The sequence below is a fragment of the Carassius gibelio genome, chromosome A21 (genome assembly GCF_023724105.1).
Source record: "Carassius gibelio isolate Cgi1373 ecotype wild population from Czech Republic chromosome A21, carGib1.2-hapl.c, whole genome shotgun sequence".
NCBI classification, from domain to species: domain Eukaryota; kingdom Metazoa; phylum Chordata; class Actinopteri; order Cypriniformes; family Cyprinidae; genus Carassius; species Carassius gibelio.
Window position 1 is genome coordinate 19,840,924 of NC_068391.1, and position 19,530 is coordinate 19,860,453.

The 19,530-nt window shown below is 35.2% G+C and overlaps 1 protein-coding gene across 1 annotated transcript in view; it reads left to right on the top strand.

The window, feature by feature from the left end:
* Positions 1–11,156: 11,156 nt before the first annotated feature.
* Positions 11,157–19,530, top strand: part of LOC127941616 (PDZ and LIM domain protein 4) — a 33,077-nt gene continuing 24,703 nt past the window's right edge. Inside the window, exons 1-2 of the mRNA XM_052536899.1 lie at positions 11,157–11,325; positions 16,783–16,934. Coding sequence (XP_052392859.1) covers positions 11,233–11,325; positions 16,783–16,934 — 245 coding nt within the window. The 5' untranslated portion in view covers positions 11,157–11,232. The remainder of the gene's footprint in view (positions 11,326–16,782; positions 16,935–19,530) is intronic.

Below are 19,530 nucleotides of genomic sequence, written 5' to 3' on the forward strand. Positions count from 1 at the left end.
CTTATTTCAAAATGCTCATAAAAACGCTGATAAAAACAATAAGAGGGTGGGATATATTGGGCGGCAAGTTCTTGAATTTCAAGTGTTAGAAGCAGGAAAAACGGTCAAGTGAAAAATCTTAGTGGCCTTAGAAAAGGTCAAATAGTGATGGCTAGACAACTAAAACAGCAATCATTGAGGGGTGTTTCTGGAATGCAGTGGTTAATATCTTCCAAACAGTTAAACTGTCATCAGAGTCGTGGGTGCCTAAGGCTCACTGATGCAATTGATATGGTATATATTTCTCTGGTCTGTCTTTTATTTGTTTCACACATTGCTTTCACTTATTTTAGATTTCCTGGTGGAGATCTACCCACAATAGTCTTTTCTTCATCCTCCTTTATATCAGTAGCTCCATCTGTACTCTCTTCCGTCATTGCTGATGATAGCTTTAGAAAACAAATGCTGATTTAAACTCTTCCACTGAGATGCTTAGCCAGCAAGACAACACAAATATGCCTGAAAATTGCACAGGCAGCATCCGTCAACCATGTTCTGCAGTCTAGCAAACACAAATGTGGAGAACTCTGTGAATCTTTTGAATCTTTCTGACACTGACTCAGACAGCCTTGAGACAGCCTTGATAATAATGTTGGAATAAATACTTATGCATGCCTCCCTGTAAGAATGCATGCTTTCTCTGTTAAAGGCAGGAACTCCTGGCTGCATTAAGGCCATGCTGCAGTTAGTTTCCACTTCCTGTATTTGAACGCTGGCGTACTTTGGCAGTTTCAACTGAAACTTCATCAGCCAAAATGGAAGCGGTAGAATAATATGTCCATTACTGAGCATTTCGCAAACAGGAAGAGGTGGTGCTTCTCTGCCTCCCTCAGTCAAGGTGAGAGCATAATACAGCACAGCAACACAGTGATACCTCTGGCTGCACAGAAATTCAGTAACACAGGTGCTTTCCTCATGAAACAAGATGCTAATACAAATGGCAAATATTGTCTATGAGGTACAGATTTTGTTTAAAAAATAGAGAGAGAGAGAGAGAGAGAGAGGCGCAAAATACATTTTTCAATGCTTTTTTTACAATATATTTATGTGTGTGTGTGTGTGTGTGTGTGTGTGTGTGTGTGTAGCAGGGACAAGTGCTCCAGTCCCTCTAATCAACTGAGGAACAGCAGATCATCAGCAATAAAATTATCTCCCTCTCTCTCATAACCTAGAAACAACAAATAACCAATTAGCAATTAACACAACAAAACACTTCAAAATACACTCATGAAAACCTGAAGAGACCGAAGTGTGTGTTTGTATACTATTACTGGCAAGAGTCTCATCAGCACCTTGTGGCTGTGACTTAATACTGCACCATTAATTACGTATATCACACCATCCAACAACACAAAATGACAAAACAAATTTGCAAACTGAGTCTGGGTGATAGGAAGAAATATTTTCTGGCCAGACTAACAGCAGAGATTTAAGTACATGGGTATCGCCGTCAATACCAGCAGCTCTTGTCTGCTTGCACTGAAGCTAAGCAGGTTGAGTCTAGCCAGTACCTGGATGGGAGACCTCCTGAGAAAATCATGTTGCTGCTAACAAGACCAGCAGCTTACCATGTGTGAGTCTTTTGGGTCTTACAGCCACAATTTCCCAATGGCTTTTGTCCATCATCAATACCTTTAGTGGATGCCGCACATTGATGCTGGTTGAGGAGATTCTTTCAATGTAAAGTGCTTTGAGTGCTTTATAAATGTAATAAATTATTATTCATTATTATTTATAGCTCCAAGTTTGTAAATGTGACATCCGTGGGCCTTCCTCGTATTTTTTTAGCAGTATAAAGAAATTAATTTTTGTAGGGCTCACGGACACTAGGCCGGTGGATTCTTTGGAACATGTTTCTGAAACTGAGAACAACACAGAGCTTGACAACTGGAGAGGAACAATGAATACTGAAGTGGAAGTGACGTTCTGGTTCAAAATTTGCTATGAACTTCATCTGTTCTTCATCACTTCATGAAACTTTTTTCTTGTTTTTAATTCATATTTTTTGTTTAACAGTATGTTGTTATTTGAACTTATGCACTTTATTGTTTTATGCACTTAACTTTAGTTTTATTGTATTTTGACACTGTACACAAATTCTGCTCCTTTTCTTCACATTTTTATTCAATTGAATTTTGATGTTTGAAAAAAGAAATGGTTTATAACAAAACACATTATTGTGTTATCATTGTAACAAGCATAATTGCAAAAGTTATGTTTGTTACAAAAAAATCTATAAAAAAAAAACTTAGCATCAAGTTATTTGCAGTGCTTCTGCGGGTCTTAAACTTTCTTATTCCAGCCTCATAATTAAGGCATTAAAAGTTATTGGTAACACTTTAGAGTAAGGTTCCATTAGTTAATGTTAGTCAATGCATTAATTAACATGAACAAATGAACGACACGTTGATTCCTGTATTTATTCATCTTTAATGTTAGTTCATGAAAATACAGTTATTCATTGTTAGTTCATGCTAATTTACAGTGCATTAACTTTTTTATTTAAATAATAAATAAAAAAGTTATAATAATAAAAAAAAAAAAAAACTTGTTTTCAAACTTTTGAAGCATTGCTAATACAAAACTTTCAAGGACCATTAATGTACAGTATTGTGTTCCTTTTGATTTATTCCTTAAATTTTCTTTACTTCGTCTTAAAATGTTCTTACTTTTACCTTAATCAAACCTGCAGAGAAAAGGCCTACACTTTGGCAAATAATACAGTATATCCATCTGTGTGTGTCTAATTTCTAAATGCATAATGTCCAGACACAAATGAAACAAATGGAGTTAATAAAGCAAAAATAAATTAGGTATAAGAACCCTAAATTTATATATTAAAACTAGGAATGAAGTTGGTTGAAAGTCACAATATACCGTAGTTTACTGTAGTAAATAAATCAAAATCTTTATTTTTGATTAGTTCCCATTAGCAGATGTCCACTAGATGTCATGCGGCACATAGACTTCACTGAGTCCATCCACAAGTCAAGAAGGCTACTGTTTGCTGATACCACAGAAATTTCATATCCTATTTCATAGTGCATACCCTTGAATGTTAACTTTCTGTCATTACCTAGATTATCCACAACCTTTTTTATAATTTGTGGTCGTTGTTCCTGCGACTCTTGTTAGTCCTGATCAGTTCAACTGCTGTTCCTCAGAAAAATCCTCCAGGTCCTGTACGTTCTCAGGTTTTCCAACACCTTCTGCATATTTGACAGCTTTCCAACAATGACGGTATGATTTTGACATCCATCTTTTCACACTGAGGACAACTGAGGGACTCATACACGACTATTACAAAAGGTGAAAATATTTACTACTGTTCAAGATGGATGTAATCAAGGATGTAAACTTTTGAACAGGATGAAGTTTAAATTTTTCTTATTTTGTTGAAATATTATATATACAGAACAGACCACAAGTTTGGTCACACCTTTTCATTGAAAGAGTTTTCTTTATTTTCATGACTATGAAAATTGTAGATTCACACTGAAGGCATCAAGGGCTATTTGACCAAGAAGGAGAGTGATGGGGTGCTGCTCCAGATGACCTGCCTCCACAGTCACCGGACCTGAACCCAATCGAGATGGTTTAGGGGTGAGCTGGACCGCAGACAGAAGGCAAAAGGGCCAACAAGTGCTAAGCATCTCTCGGGGAACTCCTTCAAGACTGTTGTAAGACCATTTCAGGTGACTACCTCTTGAAGCTCATCAAGAGAAAGCCAAGAGTGTGCAAAGCAGTAATCAAAGCTAAAGGTGGCTACTTTGAAGAACCTACAATATGACATATTTTCAGTTGTTTCACACTTTTTTGTTATGTATATAATTCCACAGGTGTTGGTTCATTGTTTTGATGCCTTCAGTGTGACTCTACAATTTTCATAGTCATGAAAATAAAGAAAACTATTTGAATGAGAAGGTGTGTCCAAACTTTTGGTCTATATATATATATATATATATATATATATATATATATATATATATATATATATATATATATATATATATATACATATTGTTTGTTTCTTTTTCATTTAGTACTGCCCCTCAGAAGATTGTCTGCATATTTTCCTTCAAGAAATATTGTTGAAAACTGTTGATGTTAAAAATCATACAAAGTGGAATTTCTTTCCTATGTTTGGTGTTAACCATCAGGACAGTTTGCAATAAATTCCTTATTAGTATTCCAAAGTGTTCTAAAGTATTTAAATTAAGCTACAAATCTTGTGTAATCTAACGAATTACACTCCAAAAAGCTTATGTTTTGTAATCTGTAGTGAAATATATTTTTAAATATAAAATATTGATGTTTTATGGTTTCCTTGTAAGTTCCAGATAGGTTTAAATGTTTATTAGTGTATGTTTCTTTTCTCTTTTTTTAAATTTCTTGATGCTTTTGGATGTTATTTGTTATCTTTTTTTTTGTGAGAGGTGACACTTCTGCATTATGTTTTTTAAGTGTAGGTTTAAAATGATTTTCAATATGTTGAGATTGAGTTATCTCAATAATGGATAGTAGAACATGTTATGTCGGACATGAGTTTCTGTGAGAGCCACACAATGCGGTGAATTGCTGGACAATCACCATGTTGTCTGTGCATTCATTTGTCCAAAGTAAAGTTTTTCCAGATGTACAACTGCTTCCAGACGAATGCAGTTCTCTGTGGTTTATGGCTTGTTAGTCGTGCACAAGCGAGGGGCCGTGAGGTCACGGACTGTTGAACAGACAATGACTGATAAAGAACTCTGTTTCTTTGTTTCCTTCAGTCTGGCCACAGTCAGTGAGACATGATTTGGATCCTAATTTACCAACATATCTAATAGAAAAACCTTCATCTATTTTTCATCTATTTCATTTGTTTAACAATGCATATATAAATATACATGCATCACAGGGAAAATCTGTTATTGCTGACATTAATTTCAGAGCCTACATCATTTCAAACATCTTACAGAAATAGTTCATCCAAAAAAAAATCTGTCATCATGTACTCACCAAACCTGCATGAGTTTATTTCTTCTGCTGAACACAAGAGACGATTGTCACGCTTGAGGCAAGAAACAGGTGGGCATCATGCAGAACAATTTATTAACAAAAAGAATCAAAAGAATCCAAACAAAGCAACAACAAGGCAGAGAAATTCAGACAAAGCAAAAAATAAAAAATAAAAACAGGCAACAGTTCACATTAAGCAAAACAATGACCAAGAAACAAAAGACTGAAACATAGGGGTATGAATACACAGGGTAACAAGGGGGTGGAGATAATAAATTGATTGACAATACTGTAGAAGTCAATGGCTACCATCATCTGTTTGGTTAACACTTCCATAGTATTTTGTTCCATACTAGGAAAGTCGATTGCTACCATCAACATTGTTCAAAATATCTTATTTTGTGTTCAACAGAAGAAAGAAACTCCGGTTTGGAGCAACTTGAAGGTGAGTAAATGATGACAGAATGCTCATTTTTGGGTGAACTGTCCCTTAAGCGATGAACGTTGTGTGGAGGAAATGTCAGACTCCGTTGTTTTTCCAGGCTTTTTGTCTATTTTCATCAAAATATTTTGTTTAATTGTTTTTTGTGCTGTCAACATATGAAGAGAATGTAATCTAGGTTCAGGGGTAAAGCCGAGTCGTAACCTGTGACTCACGCCCTGCACAATGTGAAAAAAGACTTCCTGCATGTGTTCAAGTCATAAGGAGTCTCTTCAGAAGGGCAGCTAGAGTAAAATGCAGAGCCCTGCTCCTCTGTGCATTTATTCTTATACAAAGTTGATCATTTAAGCCCAAACTCCATGTGCTGTATACGTCCTGGCCTGGTCTGTGCAGATCTACCCAGTTCGAGCATGCTATAAACAATAAATCTTATAACTTCTCTCTGACCTGGAACTGTTTCAAACCCATAAGTAGAGCAGAACATCTAATCCTATTTGCATGGAACAGCAGAAACATTTATCTCATTTTTGGTGAGCAATGAAATGACTCTGTGGGAAAAGTCCAAATTTGAAGAATAAAAGTTCAGTATTCTCAGATGTAATGAGCACAAAGTTAACTCAAGTGATTATAATTAATTCTCTAATGGCGTGTTTGAAATGACATCAAAGTTGAGCTCAGGACACGTGAGCTACAGAAGTGTGGGGGAAAGCGACTGGAAATACAGTACATCACCTGGAAGACATTAAGAACTGGTTTTATTTGACTAAATGAAGGAATTATTATATTCTAAAAGATCAATGGAGTGAAAAAATGCCAGTGTTTGAACATCCTAAAATTGATATTGAAAATGTATTTGGAAACAATGTCCAAAAGTAAAAAACTGAAAGCAAGAACTTTGCAGCTGTGAAAAACAACGTTTTGTATTTATGTGTATTTATATAATTATATATATACTCCTGACAGGTCGGGTTATATGTATTCTTCTTAAATATGTTAAATATGAAATATATAAAATATGTTTTGTTATAATAATATAATATAATCCAATAATAATAATAATAATAATAAATTGTTATGGTTCATCAGCCCCCTTATATATCCTGGGAGGGGGGTGTGTGTTAGTTTTACATTGCCAGATTTCAGTATTAAGTCAGGTTTGCAATTTATCCTTGGCAAAAAAAAAAAAAAAAAAATGGGAAAATGTCCAAGTGGACAGGAAAAATCTCTGAGACCGACTTGTTTAGGTGTGCTTTTAGTGTAGATTTCCTTGTGCAATGTGGCATTGGATGGTCAGTGCAGGATTGAGGGCGTTCATGTGGTACTACATCAGTACAACCTCATAACAATACGTCATGTTTGCGTTTCTCTTAGTAGCACAAAGCATTGCTCTAACAAGAAGCCTCAAGCTTATCCTGGCCCAACAAACCCAAGAAGAGGCCAATGAACACATCATAAATGCCAGAAAACAAACAAAATGCCTGACTTGGGCCACACAATGGCCTTGGTAAGGAAGATGGATCACTTTATATTCTGTGCACAAGAGTATACAAATCTAAGGCTTTCTTTTCCTGTACATTTTATGACCTTCATCTGTTGACTTATTAAGATGTTGCAATAGTGCCACAAAACAAATCTCAAGAGGGTGATTGAGATGGAGCTTGTGTGTCCTGCTTATTATGCGGCTGCTTCCCGAATGAAACAGACATGAAACGTTCATTTATATATATATATATATATATATATATATATATATATATATATATATATATATATATATATATATATATATATATATATATATATATATATATATATACCCAATATACAGCTTAACCTAGGGCTCTGCTATTCATTGTATTTTAGCTTCAGCTATGTTGCCTTCCAAACAAGCTGGATATCAAGATAAAACGATTCATGTGCCACATGAGGTTGCATCCAAATCAGTCAGATTATGTAATGTGGCTGTAAAAAAAATTGCAGTCTGTTGTAGGATTTATTTCTACATTTAGTAGTAATTAACTGAACACTGTACTGTTAGACTGAGTTACATGAAAACTTAAAGCAAAGCATTGTCATTTTCTATTAAACTTGGATTGTTTGTAATTTTATTAACTTTTGTTTAATTAATGACTGTTTACTTATCTTAAATAATTGTTTGGAGACTTCTTTTTTTTTATTACATTACAGTTATGTTAGATAGCCTAGCTTTAGTTTCTGCTATGGTAACTTAAAAAAAAAATTAAAACTTGAAAAAAATATTGACTCACATAGGCATGAAAAAAGTGCACCTGTTATTTATTTACTTCTTTATTTATGTGGGGGTGTGTGTGAAAAAAAAAAAAACCTATTGTTAATTTGAAAGAAGTTAATTTTGTTGCACCACAGCAGATAAAAAGCGAATGATGTATAAATTCACTAAGGACTGTATGTATTAACAAGCTTGGCCTTGTGTTGACTCGACTTTGCCCTCGGCTACAACACTTATAAGCTCTCTATTGTGAAGATGAATGTCTGTGTAAAGTGACATCCATTTAACACTTGGGAGTGGAATAATAATAGGCATGACATCATTTGTGTGGTAATGATTAATAGTGTTTTTAATGCCAATGATTTCAGCAAGAAGCGACAACATTTCTTTGTATTTGTTACGTATCTAATGTTGACCCTTTTTTCAACCGCAGTCATAAATGGTCACTGATAAAAGAAAACGTTATCTCAAGGGTGAGGGTGCAGAATTATCCTCTCATTTGTTGCTGAAAACCATGGAAGGATCCTGAGCAGATTCAGCCCTTGTTCTGTCAGGTGTCCCGACAAAGGAGTCATGGTTTGTAAGCATTTATGACTGTTCTGGTTAATCTTAAACCATTGATTTCCCATGCCAGGTTCCTCTCTTTTGCATATGTTCGTATGCGTTTGTCAATGATTCATGGAAACTTTGCATATCATCACCGCGCAGACCATCAGCTCCCATGTGTGAACCCTACTTGGATGTCAGCATGTGAAACCGTGCAAACCATTGCAGGACTACAGGACTACAAAAGCCAATGAAATAAAATAAATAAACTAAGAAAGCTGCAGTGGACAGCTCAAGCAGTTCACTTCAGTATTTTTACACATTCAAAGTTGATGTATTTTAAATTAAATATAATTCAACTTCATTATTACAAATGTGTAATGATAGCTATATATTAATATCAATAAAATTACATAAGCATATTTTAGTGTATCATAAATGCTTGTCAGTATATTTGGCAATACACTTCACACAACAGATGTAATAATGATAAAGGATCTAAAATATGGTCATGCAGAATAAACCGTTAATATGTGCTTTATAAGTACTAATAAAAGCCAATAGGCTAGTAATATGCATGCTAATAAACAACTAGTTAATAGTGAGAATCAGTCCCTAAACTAAAGTGTTACCATATTTTTAAAGTTTATTACAAATTCATTTTAATAGAATGCTAAACTGCACTTCTGTTTCACATGGGTTCAAGTGCCAGAAAGCACTTTCTACCTACTTTCTTCCATTCTGGGGTGCATTTCCCAAAAGCATAGTTGCTAACTAAGTTAGTAACTTTGTTGGTTGCAATACAATTTCCCATTGCCAACCAACTAAGTTGCTAACAGGTTAGCAACTATGCTTTTGGGAAACGCACCCCTGAACGCTAGTGTAAGTCAATACTGAGCAGTTGAAGTCAAGGGCAGCGTCACATACACTGAGCACGAGGTGTAAATGAGATAGGAAGCACAGAATCAACCGATGAAAAGCCCAAGGCTGTTTGTTAGAGAGTATTAAACACTTGCTCTGCATATGTGACACACGTCAACTCCTTTTTGAACACACAACACTATTAAATATTAAACAGGACCATCTGTCAAACACAAGGTTATGCTATTCATGAAAAGTCAAAAAGCGTTACTTCAACTTCGAAGTATAGATATTATATTTTTTCTTGTATGTAGAGCCTTTGAATAGCCCCTACATTTGATCTTTTTTCTATTCCTCCCAGATCTCTCTGCGTGTGTTAAAGCACATATAGTCCTACTGTCCTCAGAAGTTGGATGTGAATGCACAAGCGTAAATACATCTGCTACCAATATTCCATACAGCATTATGCTAATGACATGAATTAAACAGTCTAATTTTCTCCAGCATGTTCATTGCCTTCAGGAATTGGTTATGAAGTCTATATTAGCATTCCAAATCTCATACTGTAAAGCAAAATTTTAATTTTAACTTTCTGCCCAGTGGATAGTTGTTTGGAAAAACAATGTTCTGAAGAGCTGAGGTCAAGGAAAATAGATACGAACGGCGTCGACATTAACTTTATGTTTTGACTGATGTTTGCAAAAGTTACAACTATTGAGAAAGCTGAGGATTATGCATGTGTTTTTCCATGCTAATAACTCTGAAAAAGCTTTGACTTCTGCAGTGACCAGTGTTCAGGAATGTCTTACCAAATCAGGTTTATTATTGAACACACACACACACACAAACTGTGTGTTTGTTTGCAAAACAACCAGCTGAGAGGTTTTTCTAAGAGGTGAGGAGCTTGAAACTGTTTACTTAAAGAGTTTACAAACCTTGGGTTGACTTTGGATTCTGCTTTCAATTTTAAAAGTCACATGAAAAAGTTGGCTAATATTGTAAAGTTTAATTTAAAGATTTTAAGTACCTTAGGCCATTTCTGACAGTCGGCGCTGCTAGGTTGTATTTACACTGAGTGATCTTTTCACATATTGGGTGTTATAAATGGGTCGTTTAGAAGTGGCACAACTCAAAGACAATAGAATCACTGTATAAGAAGGTGATAAAACTGTTAGATAAAAAAAAAACGTCATTTTATTATTCTTTCAAACCCAAACACAATCAATTGAGTTTTGAAAATAGGATGTAGCCTATTAAATATCGGAGTAAATATTGGAATAGTTTACCACAGTCAATATGAGACTCGTCATACCTTTATCATTTAAAAAATTGGCTGATGACGAATTAGTTGTGTAAACCCTTTACTTAGAAATGTTAAATATGTGTTGGTATTATTCTTTTATGTACTGTTGTATGTGTATTTGAGTGTATGTAAATTAACAATGTTGCTATAATCCGGTTTGTTTATATTTTGTATTACTACAAATGTTCATTAACATGGATTGTCCCTATCAAATAAATAAACAATACAATATAACGTTTTACTTGCTCGATGAGGATGTTAAAACAAATGTAATACATAAATTCCTACAACTTTCACGCTGTGAAAATAAAAACGGAAGACAGAAGACAATAGGCGCAGCGCTGAAAAGGGGCGGAGCTAGACTTCTAAAAAAAAAGAATCCACTTTTTTTATATATATATATATATATATATATATATATATATATATATATATATATATATATATATATATATATATATATATATAGTATTTTTTTTCATCTGAACATCTTTAAAAAAAATCTAAAGAACCTTTTATGGTATTAAAGTAAGGTCATTCAATGAACCACATATGCTTAATCTTTAAGAGCGTCACTTAAAAGCAGTTGAGCTGTTTTAAAGGGTTTCGTTGTGTTGAGGTGAATTTGTATGGTTCTGAATGAATTGTGTGGTGTTGCACTGGGCGGGTTGTGTGTGCTTGTCTGTTCCTCCCCTCAGCGCTGGACTCTCCTCCTCACTCTGCACTAGTTTTATTTAAAGAGTGAATGAGGACAGCGCAGTTTCTCTGCTGTGGATACCGTTTGAATCAAATATGTCTCACACTGTGACTCTCGCCGGTCCCTCGCCGTGGGGGTTTCGTCTGGTGGGTGGACGGGACTTCAGCACACCGCTCATCATCTCAAAAGTACGTCTTTTCTTATGTTTCTCTTTAATGAATAACTCTTTGAGAGTGAGGCGAGGGCCTCTTCACAGCCGGCGCGTTACTCCGCTGTCACGATGTTACATGACATTTGGGCTTTACGTCTCTTAGATCAGATAAACTTTACAAACTCTTTTTTTTTTTTTTTTTTGTATTGCGTTGATTGTTCTGTTACAGTAAGTACAGATAGTGACATCATCGCATTTGCCTCCCAATCTGTAACGATAATATTTTAATGTGACTTTATTTTGTTATTCAAACATATTAATCAGAAGTTGCTCTTTTAGGCTCATTAAACCTAACGGAGTTCTTGGGTCGGTTCCATTGAAATATGGACATCATCTCTAAAATCTCTTTAGAAAAATAACAGCAGAAACATGAGACTTAGAGTCTAAGCATATAACTGTAAAATCAATAGCACTGGTCAGATCATTTAGTCTGGGAAGAAATGTTTGAGTTCATGTTAAAACCTTTGATAATTTGGGTTCAGTCAATATATTGAGGTGAAAAATGTAAAAAGCAGGAAACTTAATGGGAAAGTTGATCTAAAAATGAAAATGATGACATCATTATTTCCTCACCATTGAGCTGGGTTTCTTTCTTCTGCTGAGCACTTAAGAAGATGTTTTGAAGAATGTTTGTGACCAAACAGTTGACGGTAGCCATTGACCTCTACAGTATTTTTTATATACAATGGAAGTCAGTGGCTACCATTTAACCACATTCTTCAAAATACCTTGTGTTCAACAGAAGGTTTGGGATGGCATGAGGGTGAGTGAATGATGACAACATTTAGATTTTGGGGCAAACTTTCTCTTCAGGGAAAGGTCTATGAGAAACATTCAAGATATTTCTGAGACCTCTTTGTGATTTTCACATTTCTTTGGGCTCTGACTTCGATGCTTCTCAAATAAATGAAAAGCTGAATCATGCTCGACTTACCCTATCATTTACTGCACATTTGTGGTCTGTAAATGCCAATGCCAGAAGAAATCTTATTCAGCTGGCTTCCACTTACATTGCCTTAGAAAAGCAGCAGCTGGTTTTCACCAATTAATATTTACAGCCCCAGCCAGCCAGGGCTTTATCTGTGAGATGAAATGGTTGTGGATGTTTAGTCTACTCCACACGTCCAGTGGATGAATAAATGGAGTGGATGCAGGCACAGTTTTCTAGTCATTTAGATGCAAAAAAATCCAAATCCAGATCCCATACAAATAAAACAGCCCCTAGCCAGAGTAAGAACCCTGTGTTGATCAGTTTCAATGTTGTCTAGGCCAAAAAAACATCTGCAGCTTGTGAAGATAGCAGCTTGATCGCACTGAAAGCTGGTGAAAGGCTCCTCAGTCTGAAACTGGTGAAGTGGAGGCTCAGATTCATATATTTCGCATTCACATCCTGACGATTTTCATCTGGCACTGTGGGTAGATTTCCCAGTACTTGCTGAAATGAACAGGTCAGCCACAGGTTTTGTTAAGTGTCTATTAGGGTTGCAGATGTTAAGTTGTCTGTTGCCAAAATAGCAATTTTTCCAGAATCAAAATGAAAACCTCCAAATGGAAAAGTTTAAACACAAGATGCAGTTTTAGGAAAACGAATGCGGACAGCTGATTCAGATAATGTGGCAGATGCATTGGTAATATAAAGAGATTGTTTTTCAAAACTGCAGTTACAGTAGCCATAGGGTCTCCACAGCCTTGTTGTAAAATGCCTTTGCTTCTGAGCTAATGGGTTGAAGATTTGGTGTTTTCCTGCTGTATGCGAAAGTGCAATACATAACAAATTGTCAGCGCTTGTGGCCATCCATTCACAGGAATTCACAGCCCCGTGTCACACAGAAGGCCATGCTTTCACTACTCTTTCCCAAGTCTTCACTTCAAAAGTACTAAAAAGATCTGAAACCTTCATTTTAAAGTTGTCCGAACCGGTTTAGCATGCACCGTCTTCTAAACATATTTACTCTGTTAATCTTCGGTGTCTGGCTGGCTTCATTGGGGATTTCACAGAACTGATTTATTGCATCCAGGGCCTTCCTCTTGTTATTGCTCTGTAAGGGCATGCAGTAATGCTGGCACGCTGCAGCTCATTGTCCACAGTCGTTCAGCTCCGCATTCGTAACACAGACACATTCCAGGAAGCCATGTGACATCATTCAAAATGAGATTAAGTAGCAAGTAGGAGATTTTCAAACACAGGACTCATCTAAAAAGTTCACAACTGTTCAGCGTCATGGGTGTTTTGTCAAGCAACACTGTTAAAGTTGAATGTCTGCTTAAATGCTCTATCGGACCGGGTCATGGACGGGTAGGGAAAAACATTGCTTAAATGCCAAGGATTGCCTACTTAAAAAATGCTTGCACAAAAAAACTCTACTGTATTTCAATGCAAATTCATCTGTCGTTAGAAGCTAGGCAGATGCCAGCACCGTCAGTTTGCGTGACGTGCACCCATCCTTGAAAAACAATACAAAATAACAAACTTTCAACAAAATAAGTTCCAGTTTACAATAAACATGGGTTCAGTTGCAACAAAGATACACATGGTTTGTGCTGAGCACATTTAAAGCATGATTCACTATTGCAGGGTAAGCATATTTGGTCATTCTTTGGGACTTCAGTGTGAAATCTGGGTACTGAAGGTAAACCGGTTTACAACAGCTGTTCTATACTAAAGTGTTTTTTAGGAACTTTGTGTCCTAAGAATTTACTAGGACTATTAACTTTGTGGTACATTGAAAACAACTCTTTATATCCAATTTTCAGTAAACCAAGCATACATTTTCAGCACCCTAGTATACATGTTTTTTTGTTTTTCATAGAATTGCCATTTATAGTCATTAAAATGTTAAGTAGGGATGTGTGATATTGGATTTGTGTCGATATTTGAAATGCTTATATCTTTTAACTCACTTTGACTGATAGCCGATGTCAATATATTTGCTTTTGTTTGAAAACAACACCAAGTCTCTCCTGTGTTGAGATTATGAATTTACGATTGCTGCTTTATTCTGAAACACAAGTTAAATAACATCTAAATGTTTTTTTGTGTGTACTTTACATTTTATTTTATTACAAGCAGGCCTGTAGTGCACCATAAATCAATAAAACGCTTTACCAGACAGGCATCAGGTCATTACACTTTTGTACCTTTCAGGTATTAATATCAACACTTTAGATACAAAGTTGTACCTTTTGAAAAGGTACAGTCCCAGTGACCGCTTTAGTAGCTGTTTTTCTGACAGTGTAAGATCATAATCTTCTCATAACTTGTCCTCTCTCTCAGGGCAGGGTAAACCAAAAATGTTTCAAGATAAAACACCATGTGTAGGATGACTCAGGACAGGCAAAGAAACTCGATAAATGGGATGAATTAACCTTAATAGTAGGTCATAGCTTCTGTTTGCTAAATATTTAGGGTTGTACATATGTGCTTGGCTTATTATAGGCTGATATATTTGCTAGTTAATGACTTTGAGGTAGGCTTAATCGCACTCAGAACAACAGCCCTCTGTGCTTAAGTCAAGTGTCCTGCAATTAGGAACAATTTCAGGCAATTTCCTGACTTAATGTCTAAACTGGGCTTTTGAGCGACATTTAGACGTCTCTGAATACTTCAGCTTCATTGTATCTACTTAGTATGTAGAGTTAAAGTGGGTCTTAGAAAATGTATCTCTTGTTAATGGGATTGGTGATTTCTACTTGCAATTCCCTATATAGTAGTTTGATTGTAAAAAAGTATAGATTTATAATATCGACCCATATAACAGTTCCTGAATAACATGAAAAGGCAATCAAAGATGTCTGCTTGCATTTCATCGTTTTTTTGCTCCAGAGCCCCCCATGAATTGAACAGATAACTCACTTTAGTTTGTGAGATCTCAAAGCCAACGAGTGCTGGCAGGATGTGTGATAAGCATGGGTTAGACATATAATTACTGATATAATTACTGAAAATTGTTGTCATGTGTAGAAAAAATGACCAACCAAAGTCTAACACATAAATTATTTTTTGAAGGAATTCAGCAGTTGTTTACTGTAATTGTTTAAAGTACTTTTAAAAAAGAATATTGTGGTTTTTGCTTCTTATGAAAACTGCTTGTCATTAAAACCGTGTCTAGAAATATTTCTCCATAAAATCAAAAGAAAAGACAAGAAATTCTGTTTTGCATAGTTTCAATTATATACCTTTTTAAAATCACTTTTATTACAAAGATCTTTGGCATTATGATGTTCCTTTTTTATGACTTCATTATTTCCTTCCCCATTGTCAGAAAAATAAAAAAAAACATTACTGTAAAGGAAAAACAATGGCTCATTGGAAAAACTTACCTATACTTACAATACACTGCAGTTTCCAGCTGAAATAGCACTAGTGGCAGTAAAACACCACCAACTTTTAATCGTTCCCATGCAAATTATGGTGTAAAAGGCAGAAAATTGATTAAGAAAGGTTTTTTCACTTGGTTCCTTGCTCTAATAACTCTAATAACATCAGAACACTTCTAATGTACAATATAGGGTAAGGGTTCCCAAAAATATTATGTTGTAAAAATGTATATGTAAAATATTTACTTGATATATCCCTTGAGATTTTAGGTTAATATTTTAATAATTAAATGACATGTTGTCTTCTCAGATAAGTGTTAATGGTCACATGACTTGCAAGTAAACAATAAAATATTTCCTCTGTTTTTAGTTTTTAAATTATTATTATTATTTTTTTTTTTTACAAATTATTAAAATATATTAGTAGTAGTAGTAGTATGTTTTAATACTAATTATAAAAAATGAAGACACAAATATATTTTTGTAATTTATTTTTACTGCAAAGTAAAAATTCAGTATTTGATGATAATTATAACAAGAATTTTATTTCCCACTAAAATACCACTGTTTATGTCTAAAGCTCTTCACTTTCAAGTCTTATAACATTTCAAATCCTTAAGCTTTTATTTGACAGAATACTGGTGAACTTTTGTCCAAAAATACTGAATGTAAATAAAGAGAACAGGGTGCTTGCAACACCAAGGTCACTGGTTTAATTCCCAGGTAATGCATAATACACTTACATTGTACTTACAGTAAATGTACTGACTGAAAAAAAACTCTTGTTTTGACAAGATTTTTAATTGCTGTTTTAAGTTGATGAAATGAAGATATTAAGAGATTTAATAGAATTTTGACAGGCAAGGCTTTGCAACTCATAGAGTCAAAAAAGCAAACTAATCAGAGCTACAATAACTGCATGGGTGCATCACATTGAATAGTCATTGCATTCTACATTAGTCAAGTGTGACTGATCATATATCATTGGTCTAGTTGTTGGCTTTGTCTCACAGATGGTTTCCAGTCAGTCAGTAATGGTACCTTTGGCTGCAGGCGCTGCAGTGTTTGTCTTGGGTGTGGTGCCTCCTTAACCTCTTTTCTGTTTGGCTTTTGTTAGATAACACCTGCGAGTAAAGCAGCGTTGGGCAACTTGTGCCCTGGAGACACCATCCTAGCCATCAATGGAGAAAGCACAGAGACCATGACACACATGGAGGCTCAGAACCGCATTAAAGCCTGCACAGATCAGCTTGTGTTGGCCATCAGCAGGTATACCTACCTTACTCTCCAAACATTCACATGGTGCAAAGATATGAGACCACATGCACATCTGTTTCCTTCTCTATCAGAAAAAAATGGTACAAGAGCTGTCACTAGGGCACTACCTTTTTAAAAGGTACACTTTTGTGCCTTATTAACCCCTCAATGGTGCATATTAGTAACTTAAAAGTTCGTATTAGTCCCTAGAGTGTGCATATTAGTACATCTTAGTACCTTTTGAAAGGGTATCACAAAAGTAGCAGCTATTGTACCTTTTTTTGAGATTTTGAAAAATGCTTGAGTGCTTGTGAACTTCTCTAAGTGTTTATTATGCAGTTACAGGTCAGATAGTGATATTATTGTGACTCTTTGTTTGAGCGAGTCGTCTAGGCCAGACATAACAACACTGGCTCAACCAATCATGTGCGTTTGGTGCAAGGATCTGACTACTGGAATGATTTATAATACGTCACGATTTTTCAGACTCTCAGTTCTAATGCACTGTACACAGAGAAAAAGAAATTCATTTACAATCCCCCTTAACAAACTTCTGCTTTTTTTTACTTTTCTATTCAATATAATCCATTAAGATGTAATATAATGATAAAGGGAGTCATGCATGTATGCTGAAATTGCTTTTTAGCAATGTTAGAAATGAACTCTTCCATTTAAGAGCAATATTTTCCCACTAGTGTAAGTTTTTGTTGTTGTTTTTTTGCCTTTTTTTATTCCTTGTTAAATGTATCTGTGTTGTCTAACATAATTATTATAAAAACACAATAAACATAAAAAACGTTACTGGCCAACTAGTTTTTACAAGAATTTGGTGCTTGGTGAATGTTAATGTTAGGCCCTGATCATAGCAGGTGCTGCCCATCATAAATAAAAGCATGTGACAGGCGTGGCAGATCATAATCAGAGGAATACATCTGAAAAAGGCAAAACAACAAGCATGTTTACATGCACACCGATACACTGATAACCAGTCATCCGGCTTACATGCAAACCAATAACCCGGCATGCAAGTAAACTGCATTTATAGTGTGCGTTAAATATGCTAAGTACAGAAGATCAAACGTGTGAGACAGTCAGTTCTGTGTTGACCGAACACAAACTGTGTGTTGATCGTACTGTTCCATTTTTACACAACCATAGGAAACTTCATTCTCCCAACATCGTTCTCCCTAAACGTTTTAGTCGTCAGTATAATACTTTTTAAACATACAGAACTTTCACATGCGAGTGTGAGATTCACCCGGAGGCATTGTATGCTACATCTTGCCATATTTGGTGTGTGTTCTCTGAGCAAGCTGCTCTTGTTATTTGGAAAAGCCCCGACCTCTGTGCTCGTTTATCATCTTTTGACATCAAGTGGTACGTTCACATAGGAGTAGTAAATTTATTTAAGGATACCCTGGGTTGTTTATACTCGGCCTTCGACTGGGAACTTTAGAGACTCCTTTAGTTTTCCTCAACAGCTGATCACATTTCAAAACCTTCAGCCAAAATGTTCTTTCATCAGTATATCTACATGACTAGAGTACATTTTTTTTTACATTTTGTCAACATCTGATCTTTGCTGTCTTTAGGTGTTTTTATGGCCTGCATAGATGGCCCTGTGAAGGTCATGTGACAGCATTGTAAATGCAAAAACACGGCCCCCCGTATCTTTTGGTATGTGACCTTTAGCAGATGACAATGATACATTTGTATTAGTCTGTGCTCTTGAAATGAGTGTTGCACAAGCACGTCACTACTATAGCGGTTTGTTCACACTATTATGTTTAGATGGAAAAAACAAAGCTAATTATATGTTGTTAGTTGCAGTTTAATTTGAGAGATGCATAGATGATAAATTGGAAAAAATGCATGACACATTATAAATAAGACAGTTCAGGTATAGCCAAAAAAATGTGCTGCCTCTTTAAACTTTTATAACCCAGTAAAAAAAAAGAAGAAAAAAAGCGGGTTCTTCCAGTTAAATTAAATGTGCATGTAAGTTTAGATTCGATAACAAGATTTAAGATTCGAGATAAATCAGTACTGGATTATTCCCAGTAAACAGTGTCATTTGTGCCAAGGGGAAGTTTTTATATTTATTTTTTTAATAAATCATATTTTCCCTCCAGGGTTCCAACTGCCATTTATCACCATATATATATATATACCCAGCCCAGGTGACGAAAAGTAACGCAAAATTAACGTAATGCATTACTTTCTATAAAAATTAACTAGGTAAATTAATTAGTTACTTTTTTGAGCAATTATGGGGATGAACATCTGCATAAAATAGCTGATAACATACTCAACTAGTCAGTCTTCTCGCTTTTTATTTGTGCTGATGGTTCTGAAATGGGGACATGTAAATAATATTTGGATTAAAAAGTCAAACTTCTTTTTAAAAAAAAGTTTATCATTACTGACTAAACATTGTCACATATTTGAAATAATGTGATTTAAATTTAATCAGTGTGAATCAGTATGACATATCCCACAAACACGGCTCTGTCAGTAATAATTACTACCATAATAAGCTAAATTGTTTAATTGATTTATGCACATAATGTAACATAATTCTGAAATAAATGAATTTGTTGTCCAAACA